This window comes from Corvus hawaiiensis, chromosome 14, assembly GCF_020740725.1.
Source record: "Corvus hawaiiensis isolate bCorHaw1 chromosome 14, bCorHaw1.pri.cur, whole genome shotgun sequence".
Classification (NCBI taxonomy): domain Eukaryota; kingdom Metazoa; phylum Chordata; class Aves; order Passeriformes; family Corvidae; genus Corvus; species Corvus hawaiiensis.
In genome coordinates, this window is record NC_063226.1 from 6,390,124 (window position 1) to 6,406,338 (window position 16,215).

The 16,215-nt window shown below is 59.4% G+C and overlaps 1 protein-coding gene across 2 annotated transcripts in view; it reads right to left on the reverse strand.

Moving 5' to 3' along the window:
- Positions 1-963: 963 nt before the first annotated feature.
- Positions 964-16,215, reverse strand: part of STARD8 (StAR related lipid transfer domain containing 8) — a 42,591-nt gene continuing 27,339 nt past the window's right edge. For both annotated transcript variants that reach the window (XM_048319022.1, XM_048319025.1), the window contains 13 exons: positions 10,687-10,758; positions 9,255-9,336; positions 8,111-8,174; positions 6,485-7,824; positions 5,670-5,843; positions 5,054-5,213; positions 4,590-4,788; positions 4,248-4,458; positions 3,963-4,077; positions 3,480-3,695; positions 3,042-3,259; positions 2,706-2,882; positions 964-2,597 (listed from right to left, as the gene is read on the reverse strand). In XM_048319022.1, coding sequence (XP_048174979.1) covers positions 2,480-2,597; positions 2,706-2,882; positions 3,042-3,259; positions 3,480-3,695; positions 3,963-4,077; positions 4,248-4,458; positions 4,590-4,788; positions 5,054-5,213; positions 5,670-5,843; positions 6,485-7,824; positions 8,111-8,174; positions 9,255-9,336; positions 10,687-10,758 — 3,146 coding nt within the window. In that variant the 3' untranslated portion in view covers positions 964-2,479. The remainder of the gene's footprint in view (positions 2,598-2,705; positions 2,883-3,041; positions 3,260-3,479; positions 3,696-3,962; positions 4,078-4,247; positions 4,459-4,589; positions 4,789-5,053; positions 5,214-5,669; positions 5,844-6,484; positions 7,825-8,110; positions 8,175-9,254; positions 9,337-10,686; positions 10,759-16,215) is intronic.

Sequence of the window (16,215 nt, forward strand, 5' to 3'; positions counted from 1 at the left end):
AATTGATTTTAAATGTTAGTCTCTGCAAACAGAAGTTGGAGGAAAACACTTTTGGATTGATCAGCTGGTGGTGCTGAGTGGAGGCGCATTTGGGAGCGTGGCTGGGGTGAGCCCAAAAGCCCTGGGGTGGCTCCAGCCAGCTTTGCAGAGGTTTTAGGGTGTTATTTAGTGTCTGCACCCAGCACAGCATCATGCAGAGGGGTGAGAAACCTCTTCATTCAATCCACTGGGGACTTCGGACCCAGGCATGGGGACACTGTGAGGCAGGACAGGGTTCCCTGTGGGAGGGGGTGTCCCTGAGAGCTCACACCCTTCCATCAGTGGGATGCCTGTGTGGGTCCACAGAGTGCTGCCACCCTGCTGGGGCCCTGGAAGGTGAAATGCCAGCTTGCCCTCCACCCCAGGATGGGAAGGGTACCCTCTCCAACCCAGTGCTGGAGCCTTGGCCATGGGTGGATTTGGGACGAGCCAGGGCTGCCCCATTGTCTCTGCCCCCATTAGTGCTAAAAGCAAGAGCAGTCTCGCTGCTGCCAATCCCACACTTTAGCCAAGCTCAGAGAGGGATTTCTTCCTCTCCAGGCTTCAATCTTGCAGCCTTCAGCACCATCATCTTCACCTACTCCAGCACATTCTACTCTATTCCCACCACTGCTTCCAAAACAGTGGAGAGAGGCGTCTGCTCCAGGGAATTCACCAGCACAGTTCTGGTGGTTCTTCTTCACCGGCATCACTGATGCTGGATGCTGATCTTCCTCCTCAAGCTGCTCTCCCTGCTGCAGGTGGCAATGCCAGGAGAACCCCAAACCCTGGCAAGGCCCTGAAGCACAGCTGGATATGGGAAATGCTGGGTTTGAGTCTCTTCACCCACGCAGGGGCAGCCCCAAGGCTGCACATTGCTCAGCCCTGGGCTGCTCCAATGCTGGAGAAGTCCTGAGCACAGAGGTTTCCTCATCAGCCAGCAGATCTTGTTAGTAGTTTATTAATTGCACGGATGGGAAGAGCAGCCCCGATCCAAGTCAAACAACTGCTGCAGTTTCATATGATACAAAACAAAAGTCCCTTAAATACAAAATACCCAGCTCTAAGTGAGCATCACCTGGTGCTGAGCTCTGCCACCAGAGTTATATATTAATACTCCACCTGTACAAGTATTTATAGATAGAAAAAAAGAAACACTTTAAAAAAATATCAGGAGAAATTTCACTCCCCCACATGTTAGTTATATTTTTATATATATATATATATATATATAAAATACATATATATAAAAACACAGACTAGAGGCTGATTTGTGCTTTTTTTTTTTTTACCAAAAGACAGACAGTTATGGCCCAACTCACACTGGGGGTCCCCAGCTCATGGGTCGTGTTGCCTCCCAGTTGGAACGATGTCTGGGAATTTGGGTTCCTGCCTGAATGGAGAAACCAGGTCATCTCCTGGGTGCTCACAGCTCTGGTGAACAGTTCCTTCATGAAGGGAAGGAAGAAGGGGTGGAAAGCAGAATGGATGTCTCTGCAGGGAGTAGGTGGGCATGGGCCATGTGTAGCTGCCCAAAGAGGGGCGAATCCCAAACAACTGCCCCTCCTGCCATCCCTCCTCCCTCTCCGGGTATGGCCCTCAACACTGAGGGCAGCACAAAGGAGGAGCTGGTCTGGGGAGTCTCTCCCCACCTCGATGCCTCTTCCCAGGCATTGCCCCTTCCCACTGAGGCGCGGCTGCTCTGGGGCTCCAGCAACGTCCTGCCCCATGCAAGTAACAGGTCGGCTGGTTGAGCGATGGCCTGGGCTTGAAACGTGGTCCATCCACCCCTCCTCCCAGTGACACCCAGTGCAGAGAGAGGGCTTTTAGCCAAGGAAGAGCAGGGCACAGGAGTACAGGGCTGCTTCTTCCATGAATTCAGCACCAATGCTGCAACAGGTTCCATCTGCCCCTCAACAGGGGCTGGCACTTGAGCTGTACCTATGTATCCATAGGCAGCCCCCTCCTCCCAGAACAGCAGCCCCTTCCACTACCACACAGTGACTCCCTGGCTGTCCCCACCAGGTGACACCACACACAATCCCCTCCTCGCTGCCCACCCTCCACTTCCCGACCCCACTCTGCGACCTGCAGACACGGCCCCATTTTCCCCGCTCGCTCCTGCCACCTCACTCCACGCTCCTTTGTCCCTGCCATTGCTCCTGGCTTGTGTGGGGGGGCCCAGCTCCTGCCACAGGTGCATCCAGGGGTCACCCCATGGCCACTCTTTCCCTCTGCTCCCCCGCTCCTCCTGAGGGACACCACAGCTTCCCTTCTGCGGCCCCACAGCCCCCGGGCCATGGGACAGAACTGCCCAGCCCGGGGTGAAAGGATGTTTATAAATATGTGCCTCTGTCTCCTCCTCCACGGGCACTGCCCATGCCATGCTTCCTGCTGAGAGCCCCAGTCTGGATCCACTGGCAAGTCCATGTCTGACAGGACAGAGCATCTTCCTGGTGCCTCAGATCTTTGTCTCAGGGCCGTTGGGACTCAGGGCTGGGAAAGAGTCTCGTATCCTCACCAGCTCCATGGCACAGAGGTGGCCAAAGACCCTGTTGTACCACTCGGGAGACCGGCCCCTGGAGAAGGGAAGAGGCAGGAGGGGCTGAGTGGGCAGGAGAGACCCTGGCAACATCATGGAGCAGCACATCCTGCTGCTCCATCCCCTCCCCAGAGGGCCCCGTTACCTGAGGTCAGCCCTGCAGATGTGGGTCACCCGGGAGCGGCCCATGGCGCTGGGCTCGATGAGGTACTGGGACGTCAGCACGATGGCCTTGACCCCTCCCTCCACCGGCACCTTGTCGTGCTCCACCGAGAGGGAGCTGAGCAGGCAGGCTCCCCGCGGCAGGTCCGTGCGCCAGCGCCTGCAACAGAGCAGGAGTCACCATGTGCCCACCATGGGGTCCACAGCAGGATCAGACACCGGGGGAGCCCACACAGCCCGGGCTGGAGGAGATGGGGCTGGAGCAGAGGGGATGCACCAAACCGAGCCCAGACCCCCCGCGGGTCCCGGCCGCCCTCACCGGAGCACCATGCAGTCCCTGCGCGGGTGCGGGGCCATGCTGTCCGTCACGTAGTGGTACACCTCCATGTCCTTGTCCAGCGCCTCCACCACCCTGCTCTGCAGCAGGTCCTCGTCCCACAGGTGACGCTCCCGCAGCACCCGGTGCAGCACCGTGGCGGGAGGGGCCTCGACATCTGTGGAGACCTTCCACAGGCGCAGAGGGTGCCCGTCCCCGACCTGAGTGGATGAGGTGGGGGTCACACAGACTGTCTGTCCCGCAGGACCCCCAGTGCTAACCCCTGAGCAGCTTCACTGATGGCTCCCACTGCCACAGAACAGCGCAGTCCCATCTGCTGGCTAGTGAGGGATGGGGTGGGACCTGCTCTGGCTACTGGAGAGGTCACCCCATACACATTTCCCTGCATGTTCTCAAGCCCTTCCACACAGTGGCATTTACCTTTTTGCAGGACAGCTCTGTGTTCAGGGGCCCTGCTGTGCTCAGCCACCCCTTGAATTTCTCTGACGACTCTTTGAGCAGGTTCTGGACACTCTGCTCAAAGTAGGAGTGTAAATCCTTGCTCTCCCCCTGGCACACCAAGTCAGCCAGGGGATGGGGATAAGCGTCTGCGGCCATATAGGAGCTGCTCAGCTGCAGCAAGATGTCATGGGAGACCTGCAAGCCAAAAGCACACGGATGTTCAGCAAGGCAGAGGGATCCTGTGGGGACTCTGTGAGTGGTCCTGGACAGACAGAGAACCATAACTCATTCCCCAGGGAGTGGGGAGGATGGACATACAGCCTGAACCATCTCCTGCCCCAGGAGATGCAGCTGGGCTTGGCCCCAGGCTGATTGGCTGGTAGCAGCTGTCCTCACCTCAGGACTCCAGGAAGGTCACACCTCCCACAGGCAGCGCTGGGCTGGGACACCATTGCCACCCACCTGGAAGAGCTTCTTGCAGTCAGTGATCATATGGGAGAGCCCCTGCGTCGCAGCCATGTTCTCATTGAGGTCCTTCTGGTCCGGTTTCCCCATGGTTCCCCTCTTGTGTATGGCCCTATAGATACATATGCCAGGTAGTGCTGGCACCAGTGGGCACCTCTAGACCCCCATGACTCTCACTGGTGTCACAGAGCAGAGCCAAGAGCACCCCGTGTCTCAGCATTCCCTGCTGGCCCCCTCCCACAGCAGGCAGGGAAGGGGCACTGGAGCTCAGCCAGCCCTTACCTGGGCGATGTGCTTTCCTTCTTGGACACATTGAGGTGGAAGATGGAGGGGGCCAGGCACACAGCCAGGTTCCCAGCCGTCATCTGGTTCTCCTCGGCTGAGGCGATGTCGCTCAGGAAATAGAGCAGGGTCTGCAGCACCTCCCGGTTCTCGTCTGGCATGAGGATGATGGCGGCCTGCACTGCCTGCAGCCGCTGCTCCTTGGACACGACTGCGAGCACGGGGCAGCATCAGCTGGGCCTCCCCACGGCCACCACCCACCCGCTCCCGCCACCTCTGTCCACAGAACGGAGGGACCCCTCCTCCCCGAAGACCTCGAGCTGCCCCCAGCCCGGCCCTTACACTGGTAGATCTGCAGGAAGGTGTCAGTCAGCTTGCTGGTGAAGATGGGCTCGGGCAGGTCGCGGAAGTACTGCTTCAGCAGGTCGGCCACGTCGTACGCTGACTGCCCCGAGTAGTTGACGTTGTCGGGGCTGGTCTCATTCATGTGCCGGAGCGCCTGGATCCGGGACTTCACCCCGGACTTGCGGAAAATGCCAACCTGCCGGGGCAGAGCAGGGGGTGAGCAGGCACAGGCCTGGGTGGGCACCCGTGGGACAGGCAATGACACTCCCTCCCCAAAGTGCTCATCCCTGAACCCAGAGGAGACACTGAGTGAGGGATGGCCAAGGGGACACTGCTGGGTTCCCACAGACAATCCCACCCTCCCACTTCAGCACACACCACAAGAGGTGAACAAAAGGACCCCGAAGGCTATTTTTTTCCCCCCAAATCCCAGTGCTGCTGCCCGGCAGCCACGGCCTCACCTGGTCCAGGCACTGGCTGCGCAAGTAGCGCATGGCCTGCTGGATGCTCTGGGGCAGGGGCTGCCCTGTCCGCTGCACGTTGACAATGGGCGGCACCCCAAAAACCATCTTGTCCCGGTAGTCAGGGACTTTACTCCGCTTCATGAACTTGGGGACAGTCCTGCCGAGTGGGACAAAGAGACATCCATGCAACAATTGGTGCCCTCAGTACCCCCTCACAGGGGGAGCAGGACACTGGGAACACACACACATTTCTGCAGTGTTTGCAATACAAGCAAGGCAGCTTCCCAGCAGGAATGGCAGCACTTTTTATTAAGCCAAAATGCTTTGATGCTTGGCTATGAAAATAAACCACTGTCCCACTCTCTTATGTTGCTGCAGCACTTTTAATGCCCCACGGACACCTGCAGCCCCCCCAGTGGCAGATGATGCCAGGAGCCCCCCGGATGCCCAAATGATGCCAGGAGCCTGGGGCTCAGCCCTGGCTCACACTTGCCAGAGCAGAAAGCCCTTGGTTTGGCTTTTCCCCTCCACACCCCGAAGCTGCCCCAGGCAAGGGGCACAGCACGAGCTGCAGCCTGTGGGCCCCGTCCTGGTCCCCCTCGCCCCAGCTCACCACGTCCAGGCCTGCTTGTGGGGCACGGAGTACTTCTCCATAATGGCAGTGAGCCGGAGCAGGGAGCACTTCTGGAGCAGGTTGAGCTGGGCCGATGACTGGCGGTTGATTTCCAGCGAGGCCGAGTTCAGGCTGGGCCGGTGTGAGTTCTGGAAGCTGTGCCAACGCAGCTTTCTGGGGACACACAGGACATTCCCAGCTAAGGAAACCCCCACTGCTCTCTATTCCTTCATGGTTACTGCCACGTCACCCTCCAGCACCAGCCAAACTGGGTGAGGAAAGCCACAGAACTCGGCAGCAGCCGTAGCTCTCCTGGGTAAAGCCCCAGGGAACACTGGTACAGGGGTAGGCACGTGCCTCCTGCGTTTACGCTTGTTATTAGTTAATGAAAAACCTTTGAATCACGGGTCTGTGCAGGCAGACAGGACCGGCAGCGGTGTCCCTGCTGGAAGTGCTGGCAGCGGTGGCAGTGGTGTCCTGCGGCCACCAGAGCGCACCAGCGCCCCGCGCTGCGCTCCCCTGCCCGCACCGTGCGGCTCCAGCAGCATTCCCCCGCTCCGCCCACTTCTGCCTCCCGGGAAGGGACGATCGTCCAGGCCCCCGAGGACGGGATCCGGCGCTGCTCCCCACACCCATGGGCTGTGCACCCCTCCCTGCTGCAGCAGCCCCGTCCCTGGGAGTGTTCACGGCCAGGCTGGACGGGGCTTGGAGCAATCTGCTCTAGCGGCAAGTGTCCCTGTCCACAGCAGGGGGCGTGGAACGAGATGGTCTCGATGTTCCTTTCCCACCCAAACCATCTTGGGATTCTCTGATACCTGCAGGGTCTTGTGAGTGATGCTCCCACCCCCGAATCTCGGCGCTCCCGTGTCTCAATCTCTTCAGCCTCGTTGAGGGAGTTCCCGGTGCTATCAAAGTCACTGGCAGAGATGCCAACATCCGACATGGACTGTTCTTCGAAATGCAGGTTGGAGGGTTCCCCTCCCGAGTCCGACTCCTCCTCATCCTCCTCTTCTTCGCCCCCCTCCTCCCCATCCAGGCCAGAGGAGATGGCTTTACACCAGAGTTCCACCTTCTGCTGCAGCCCCCACATGTGCTGCAGGATGTCGTCGAGGTTCTCGAAGGTGACCTCCCCGTCCTTGCAGAAATCCTCGCTGCTGCCGAACTCCGGCACGTTGTCGTAGACGCTGACGCGGCTGCCCAGGGAGCTGCAGGAGCCGCGGCGCCGGCAGGCAAAGCCCCTCGGGGAGGACGAGCCCTCCACGCTGCTGCTGCTGCCGCCCTCGCCCAGCCCCACAGCCGCGCTCCCTGCGTTCCAGTGGGCCAGGGAGCTGCCGCCCAGGGGACACAAGCTCTCGATGGAGAGTGATTTGGGGAAGGTGCCGGGCTTGTGGTCACAGGGGATATAGACCAGGCAATCGCCATGGTGAGCCCGGCGCTGGCACTCGGCAGCAGTGGCCGTGTCGTAGTCCTCCAGGTAGACTCCGCTGCGTTTGGGGTCAGAGCTCCTCTTGGTGCCCGCGGGGCCGAGCAGGCGGTTAGTCCTGTACGATACTGAGAAGAAGTGTTTTTTGCTGTGGAAAGAGGCAGGTATCCCTCTTTTAGAGGAGTTGGTCCTGGTGGCTGCAAGGTCCCCATTACTCTGCAGGGAGCCCCATCCCGGTGGGAGAGTGGCGCTGCTGTGTGGAGCCACCCTCCTGTCTGGGCTGGGTCTCTGCTTGTCCTTCCTCCGCAGGGACTCAATCCGCTTCAGGAAGCTGCGAGACCGTCGCTTCTTCAGCTTCTCCTTAGAGCCCCCTCCCTGCCCCGAGGGCTGCTCCTGCGCAGAACCCTCGCTCCGGCTGCAGCTGGAGGCGTTGACAGTGGCACGGAGGGGGGACGGGGGCTCGGACGGCGTGGCCGCAGTACCTAGTGTGCCGCCCGTGCCACCCACGCTGCCCACGCTGCCCGTGCTGTGCAGGGACGTGGCCTCGGGGTTGGTGCTGAGGTCCGTGAGGACACTCTCACGGCTGGACACCGGGTGCATGGTGCAGCTCAGGGCCTCTGAGCCCTGGGACAGGACATCAGCGGACCCCACCCGGGACCATCTTTTGCTGTCCCTCTGGAATGCCCACCGGTTGCTGATGGCACACTGGTCTTCCTCCTCAGAGTCTTCATTCTGTGGGCAGTTGAGAATAGGGGATGATCAGTTGGCTGGAGCCAAGGAGGGTCAGCACATCCCCACACCTCAGAGGGGCACAGCCACCAGCACGGCACCAGGTGGGGAGGAGAGCAGCGTGTTCACTCCCTTTAACCAGCTCGGGACCCCTTTGGCAGCAGAGGCCTCCAGGAGCCACTCTGTGCCCAGGGCAGTCCCACAGCTCACCAGGACACTGCCCTGCCATCGAGCACATGATCCCCTGCACCCCTCAGCCCCTCACCTGCCTCAAGCATCCGGGACTTACCTGTTTACGCTGAAAGTGAACATCCAGCTTCATGGAGGCACAAGTGTTCAGGGTCATCAGCCTCCTGCAAGAAACAGAGCGGCTTTACCCTGGTCCCAGCCCCTGTCCCAGCCCTGCTGCGGACACAGGGATGGCTTTGGCTTCTTTTAATTTTCCTGCCTCAGAGCCTTGGCTGTGCCTGTCACCTGTCACTCGCTCCACGGGTCAGAGGGACACCCGACCAACAAGGAGACAATGCCAGCAGATGGTATCCCAAGCCAGGCCATGCCCATGCCAGCTGCTGGGGCCACTGGTTCTGCAAGTGGGCAGGGGTGACCTGCTCCAGATTATTAAAGCAAAATCACCTCAGAAACTCCTGCGCCCCAGACAGGGAATGACTAAGGGACCTGAAAGTTCAGAGAGGGAGGGACAGGCGGAGATTTCCCATCACCTCCTGCCTCACTGCACCCAGGAAACGGCGCGGGGATCCCCTCCTGCCCAGCACAGCAGCCTCTCTGCCGGGAAATAAGAAACAGACCCTGTTCCCGCCTCTTCTCTGTTCTAGTGGGAGGGACAGCGCTGAAGCGCAGGGACACGGCTGTGATGACGTGTCCCGAGAGCTAAGGCAGGGCTGAGTCACCCTCGGCAGCACTGAGTGACACACGGCCCGTCCAGACAGACCATCCGGTCAGCGGCCTGCTTTGGGTGCCAGCTCTGGCTGCCCGAGTCCCCCACACGCTGCTCCCTGCACACCACTCCAGGCAGCTCCCGCGGCTGCTCCCAGACTGCAGCTGCAGCAGCGCCGTGCCCAGGTGGAAACGCCCGGCCGGGCTGCGTTGCCCGGTACCGGGATGACCAGCGTCACACGGAGCATAAAAACCTGTTGTTTCCCTGGAACCACCCAACACCAGCAACGCTCCCTGATCTGAACGACGGAGTTCTCACCGCAGAGGGAGCCAAAGCGCTGGAACGGGCTCTGAGCCCAGCCAGGGTGCAAGGCAGGCACCCCACTGAGCCCACCACTCCATCAGGCACCCACTCTGCAGTGCCCACTGCCCCATCAGGCACCCCGCAGTACCCACTGCCCCATCAGCCTGGACAGCTGCCCTTGTCTGTGGCACATCCCCGTGCTGATTCCATGTGCAAGGGGGCAAGGGAGTGTTACCTGCACAGGGATTTGAGGGAATCCTGGTCCAGGAAGCTGTGGTCCTTCTTCACAGCACTGATGTCAAGAGGGAATGATGACTCTGGGAAGGAAAGTGACATCAGTGGCAGATCCCGAGCCAGCTGCTCCATCAGAGACAAAGGGCAGCAGCGGGCATGGGAAGAGGAGGAGAAACCCAAGTGGCTGGAGAAGACCTGGAGGTGGTGCATGCCCAGGGTCCCTGGGCACAGCTCTTTCTAGGTATGTTAGGTGAGGGTGATATGGTGCCTGAGGGCCTCCATTCAGTTCCCTGCTCATGCCTGTGCACTCAGGGACAGCTCTGCTGGGATCGTGCATGTGGGACCTGGACCCTCCACCCCAAGGGTCTCAATCCATCTGTTCATGAAGCCATGGAGTGTTATCACCACAGGAAGGGAAACAGAGGGAAACACTTGGAGGATGTGGGAAGTTCTGTAGAGAGAGGCTGGAGAAGGGTTAGTTCATTCGTGGTCTCCAGCACCAGCACCGCTCCTCGCTGCCCAGCTGTGAGCACTGTCTGGGGCCAGCACCTGGGGCTGGGTATCCCGGCAGGAACCCAGCCTGTCCTTGCACGTGGGGCCTGCCTCCCAAAATAGGCACTGGCAGCAAACATGCTGCTCATAAAGGCATCACCGGGGGGCTGGTGCTGCGGGGGGCGGGGGAAGTGCCCAGCCGAACAATGGCCGTGGCTGCGGCCGCCGGAGCCCCGCTTCCCGCTATTGTCCAGCCAGACGGGGCCGGCTGCAGCCACCGCTCCTCGCACTGGCCCCGGCCGGGATCAGGATCCCAGCACGGCTTCCAAGTAAACACAGCTGAGCCTCAGGCAAGAGCCACCGCCACAGCCACCTTGCCACTGCCCTGGGCGCCTGGCACAGGAGCTGGGAGTAGGAACACCGGCTGGGTAATGCCCATGCCCCGTGACTGGGGAGGCGCAGGGACATGGTCTGCTCCAGGCAGGGCTCGCTGAGTGCTCAGGAAGGGCAGGCTGGAGCAGGGCAGGGGTTGTGGGAATGGGGAGGGATGGAAGGAGAGAGAACATGCTTGCTCTCCACATTACCTACACTGGCTGCCCCTGCGCTCCCACCCATGGCAAACACTCCCTCAACCTCTTAAGAGCTGATGGCTCTCCAAAGCCTGGCTGCCCTTGGCCGAAGCAGCCGCCCCAGGATTCCTCAGAGCCCTGCCTGAAGGGGAAAAGTTCAGGAATGCAGGGAAGTTAACTGGCTGGTTCTCCAGGCCATGGCCAAGGGCTCAAAGTGTTACACACACTCATATAATCAAGTGAACAATCCCCTCTGTTCCCTCCTCTCCCTGGAGCTGTGGGCGCTGTCCCTGCAGCCCCGCTTGGAATCTGGATGAGATACAGGCTCTGAGCAGGTACAGAGCAGGGTCAGAGGCAGGAGGCAGCTCTCACCTTCGTACAGCTGGGCATACTGGGGGAATCCCGCTGCCCGTAGCCAGTCACACGCTTTCTTGGCTTCAATTTCTGGAAGAAAGCAAAGAACCAGCCTGAGCATCCCACTAGCAGCAGCAACACCTCCAGAACGCAGCCCACTCCCCCCAGAGCCCTGACACCGAGCCCACGTTCCATGTGCACAGAGCAGAGGAGATGCATGGCTGCAGAGCTGGGGGTCCCACCAGCAGCAGGGTCCTGGGCAGACACAGCTCAGCTGCAGCTCTCTGCCAGGACCGGGCAAAGAGCAGGAGGTGACAGTGATGCCACCTGAATGACAGGGCCACAAGACACAGTTTTAACCTTCTGATGAAACATTTTGTTTCTGAACCCACCAAACCAAACACAGTTCTTGGCCAGGCAGGAGAGGAAGATCTTTCTTTGTAATCATGAGTTCAGAGCTCATCAAAGCTCGGGGCTGATCACTTCTGCAAACATCCCCTAGAAAAGTGTGCCAAAGGAGCCCTTCCTCCCCACCTCCTTCCCACCACCCAGCCCTTCCCACCTCTTCTTCAAGCTGGTGTTCATCCCAGTGGGCACCAAACCCCTGGTGGGGTTCCTCACCCCTCACCCAGATGGTTCCCACCCCTCACTCAGGGATCAGCCTCACCCAAATGAGCCCATTCAGCAGCCAGCAGTATTTCCCGGGAAATTCCTCCAATTTAGAGAACTTGAGGGAAAGCAGCCCAGAGCTCCCGCAGCCACAGCAAGTCATTGCCAAGTGTCAGCACCCATTGGCCCCATGACATTTCTACTGCTGAGGGTGACGACATTTGACCTCAAGGGCAGAAAATCCCTTGGCAGCCTCAGGGTCTGGCCTGTCTCTCCTGGAGGCACCACCCAGCACAGAGTGGGCTGAGGCCAGACCCACCCAGCACTGGAATACCCCGATTCCATCCCCATCTGCCCACTGCCTCGGCCCAGAGCTCTGGCTACAGTTTGCATTCCCAATTCCAAGCTTACAGCAGTGAAAAAAAAAGCTCCAAATAAGCAGCTCAATTCAGGACAGGACCAAGCCAAAACCCTGGACCCAAATACTTGGCAAGTTTTGGGAAGAAGTTTTGGAATGAGCATCTGGATCTGGGTCCAAACCTCACAGCTGTCATTAGCCATGCCATGAGTCCTGCCAAAACCCAGGGCTGACCCCTTCTGCCCCCAACAGGGCTCAGACCCAGCAATCCCAGTGGAGAACTCAACCCTGGAGCTATCCCGGGGCCAGCTGGTCCACGTGGAGCACCACATCCCTCCCAAAGAACCCGACACCCCGTGGGCAGGGCACCCCATGGCTGCATCTGTCCAGCAGGAGGGCACCAAGACTGGTGGTCCCTGGGAATGCTCTTTGGCCATGCCAGCTCTGGCAGCAGATCCCTCCCACAGTCCTGGGGTGGACAGGACCCAGGGACAGGCATTTCCCACAGCCCCTGCCAACGGACCTGCCAGTTCCCGCTCCTGCTCAACTCTGCTCCCCCTTCTCTCCCAATGGAAATTCCATGGGGCCAATCCCAGCCAGCGACTGCAGCTCTGTGTGCCCCCAGCCATGAGCAAAACCACCAACCTCCCACCTGTGCCATGGATCCTGCCCCAGGGACGGGTCTGGCAGAGGGCAGCAGGAGCAGGGCCGTGGCAGCGCTTACCCCTGCCCGCAGCAGGGCTCAGCTGGTGCCAGAGCACGGCCGGGCACCGACTGGGGCCACACCGGAGCCCGGTGACACCCAGCGTGGCCACAGCCGCCCCGTCAGGCCGGGAGCAGCCAGGGCAGGGCTGCAGCAGGATGCTCTGCGCGGGACTGGGCTCGGCCACTGCTCATCCTGGTGGAAACGCAGAGTCAGAGCACGACATTTCCTTCCCTCTGCCGCCTCCCCCACGCAGGGGCTGGCTGGGGGCCAGGGCCCCGAGCCTCTGCCTCTCCTCAGCTCTTTGGGAGCCAGGTTCCCGCTGTGGCAAGTCCTGCATCCCCCCAGAGCCCCTCAAACAGGGAGAAGGCCCCTAGAGCAGGGGGGGCTTTGACAGCCCAAGCTGACCCCTTCTCACGTAGAAGTGCTGTCACAGAAAAGGTTTCCAAGTGTCCTGTCCCAGAGGGAGTCAGCAGCCAGCTTCCTCCTCTTCCTGCCCTTCCCATGGACGTGCTTTCCCAGGGAAGTGCAGGAAAGGCCGGGCAGGCAAACACTCCTGCCGTGGGGCATGGCTGGACGCTGGGCACAGGGTCACCCATGCCAGCCGTGTTCCCAGCCCTCCCTGTCACCTCGCAGGAACCTCACAGGCAGGGCAGGGGGATGGGACCTGAGGCCAGCACACATCCCTGGCTGCAGCCTCCACTGGGAATCCAGCCTGACCCCAGGGATTGCTGCCCAGAGACCCTTCACCTCCCACCCAGCTCAGCCCGAGCCCCAGGCAGCAGCAACAGAGATGGGTTTCCAACATCTCCAGGATTCTCTGATGTCTAATATAGGCTCACCAAACACTACACCCACCCTCAGCAGGGCACAAAGAGGATCTCCTTGCCTCCACTGGTCAGAAGATAACTTCCAGGAGCATATAGCAACTCAGTATCTTTGAGATCTGCAGTTTAAACGGTGCAGAAATCATCCCATTCAGCTGCATAGCGGGAGGTGCAGGTACAGGGGACCGGCAGAGTCCATGCATCCCTGAGAAACAAGGGGATAAATCCCACCAGCTTCCTGACTGCAGGCAGGGAAGGCAGACCAGCAGCCCCATTATGTTTCATATTCCAGAGGAAGCTCTCCGTGGGAGATGAGTCCTCAGCAAACACCTGGACATCCCCGCAGGGGAAACCAGCACCAACACCCTCAGTGGAAAAAGCTCCCAATGGTGCACAACCCACCAGAGAACCCCCCCAGCAAAGCCTCTGCCCTTGTCTAGCAGCTGTTGAGGCTGGATGGTATTTCCCAAGGAAAGGCATCCACAGCTGCTCTCCCATCCCCTGCACCCAGCAAGGGGCAGGGACTGTAACCCAAGTGCCACCATGGTCCATCAGACACGCCCCAAGCCTGGGCGCCCCCAGCCAGGGAACCCTGACCCCCCAACGCCCCCAGCACGGGGTGGAAATCAAAAACGAAGGAAGAGAAGAGGTTCCCATTGTGCCAGAAAAAAAGGATGAAAACTAACACTGAAGTGGAAAAAAAAGGACAAAATTCCCCAATCCCCTTCCTGCAGTCACTGCGCTGTGGCATCTCCCTGGTGCAGCCCACTGGCAGCTCCAGCAGGAATGGCTCGTGGCTGTGGGGTGTCTGGAGCCTGACAGCTCTCTCTCCAGTGATTTTGGGGCTCCATCCACCCCACCCTCGCCTGGAACAGGCATGGACAAGGAAAAGCCTGGGACATTCCATAAAAGCTCTAAAATTAGCAACCTGGAACACCAGAGGCCAGCAGAATTCCAGGCAGGAAAGTCACTTCCCAGAACCCCAGCTCTGCACTTTCACTTCAACAATCAAAACTAAGAAGGAGAAGTCCCAGGCCAGGCTCCCAGCTTCCCACAGCAAGGTTCCAAATCCCCATAAAACATCCCACACAGCCAATTAGTGTGCGAGGAGAAAACCCCGCCACAAAATTGCTTGCACGTTACCTCATGGAAAGCTGGAAGCAGCTGCCTGGCACTGCAGGGGAAGCTTCAACCCCAGCACCAGGGGGAGAAAATTGCTTTTTTTTCTTTCATTTTGGTGTGATTTCTTTCCATCCTGCCTGAAAATAAAACTGCCTACAACAGGGACTTTCCTTCCTGGCTGTAAGCAGAACTTCCTTGCTGGCTTTTTACAGGAACGACAGAAAGTCCCAACACCTCTCCTGAGCCAGGGGGATGTGCCTTCACTGCTTGAGAACAGGAGCTGAGGCAGGTGTGCCATGGGAAAAGTGTATCCTACTGATGCCGAAGGTACCGGCCCCGGCATGGCCAGGGACAGAGGGATTGACTCTGCCTGAAGAAATCAGAGCTGCCTCCCTGAACGGGACATCACTCCCACAGCAGCCAAGGGCCAATCCCAGACCCTCCCAGTGGGCTTTGGAGGAAGCCTCCACGCTGCCCTCCTGGCACTGGGCACAGCTGGGACTCACTGCCCACCCAGCTGGGCTCTTGGGGCAGGAGGCACGTGGAGCCCCACACAGCCAGGGGCATCTCCCAGCCACGGGCACCTCCTGCTTCCAGCTCCCAGCTCCACTCAGCAAAGTGCAGAGGTTCTGGAGCTGCCAGCACAGACATGGACAGGGCACACGGACAGGAATGAGGAATGCTGTTGGATGTTGTCCCAGACATGGCGTGTTTCCATAATTAACCTTCACACAGTAAACAGGTCTCATAAGCTTTGGGAACTGCTCCTTGCTATGTCACCTACCAGGAATTGCTCAAATGCCTCCTTCACCTCCAGCCCTGAAATGTCTGAGGGCATCGCTCCCTGGGGATGGCACCTGGCAGGGGGATGGCACCTCTGCCACCCCACTCCTGTCCCAGACAGCTGCTGTGTGGTGCACAATACAAGGGACATCCAGGGGTAAATATGATCCTGGAGGTTGCATGGGAATTGCTGGGTGATGTCTGTTCTCCCAGACAGGAACCCCTCTGGCCCCCACGGGGCAGGGAGACTGTAACTGTTGGATGTCTGGATCAGATCTGGATCATAATCCATGCCGGGTGGGCACAGAGACCCCCAACAGCACTGTCATAGCCCCCCAGAGCACTCCCCCGCCTTATCTCTGCCCCACTCATCCCTCAGCTGGGCTCCAGGGCTGTGTGTGACCGCCCTTATCAGCTGGATGTGGCAGCTCTTGTTTCCTCCCCTCAAACGAGCCCAACAGCAGCCTCAGGTCTGGTTTATTCTGTTCTAAAAGCTCAGCCAGCCCTCTGCACGCACAGTGTGCAGAGCTTTGTGCTGCACAATGCAGGAACGCGGCCACCAGGAAACCCAGGTGATGCTGCCCAGCCAAAAGCAGCTCCTGCCCTCGCAGGCTGGCACCTGGGAGAGGAGCTGGGCCCAATCTGCACAGGGAACACCTCTGCTTCTACAAGCATCCCTCAGAACAACTTAAATTCAGGTTTGCAGCCAGTGCTGTCTTTAATAAAGATGAGAAGGAAGCACTGAAGCAGACAGGTTAGCCACAAACAAATGAGGCTTAGGATCCTCATTGGAATCATGGAATGGTTTAAGCTGGGAAAGCCATCTCAGATCGAGTCCAGCACTGCCAAGGCCACCACTAACCCAAGTCCTTTCTTCACACCAACACATCTTCACAGACCCCACAGGGCAGGGTTGAACAGGGGACAGCCACGCTCAGGGGCATGGGATGCACCAGGAGGGAAGGATCCAGAGGGTCTGGGACATGCTGTCCGATGGACATTGGCAGCAGGACACAGTGAGGTGGCAGAGCCCAAGTCAGCATCCCCTGGCACTACTGTGATGGCTACAGGAGTGTCCTACAGCATATTTATTACAGGTTCCTGCTCCCCCAGGCAGCCCCTCAGAGTCCTGGAGCCCCTTTGGC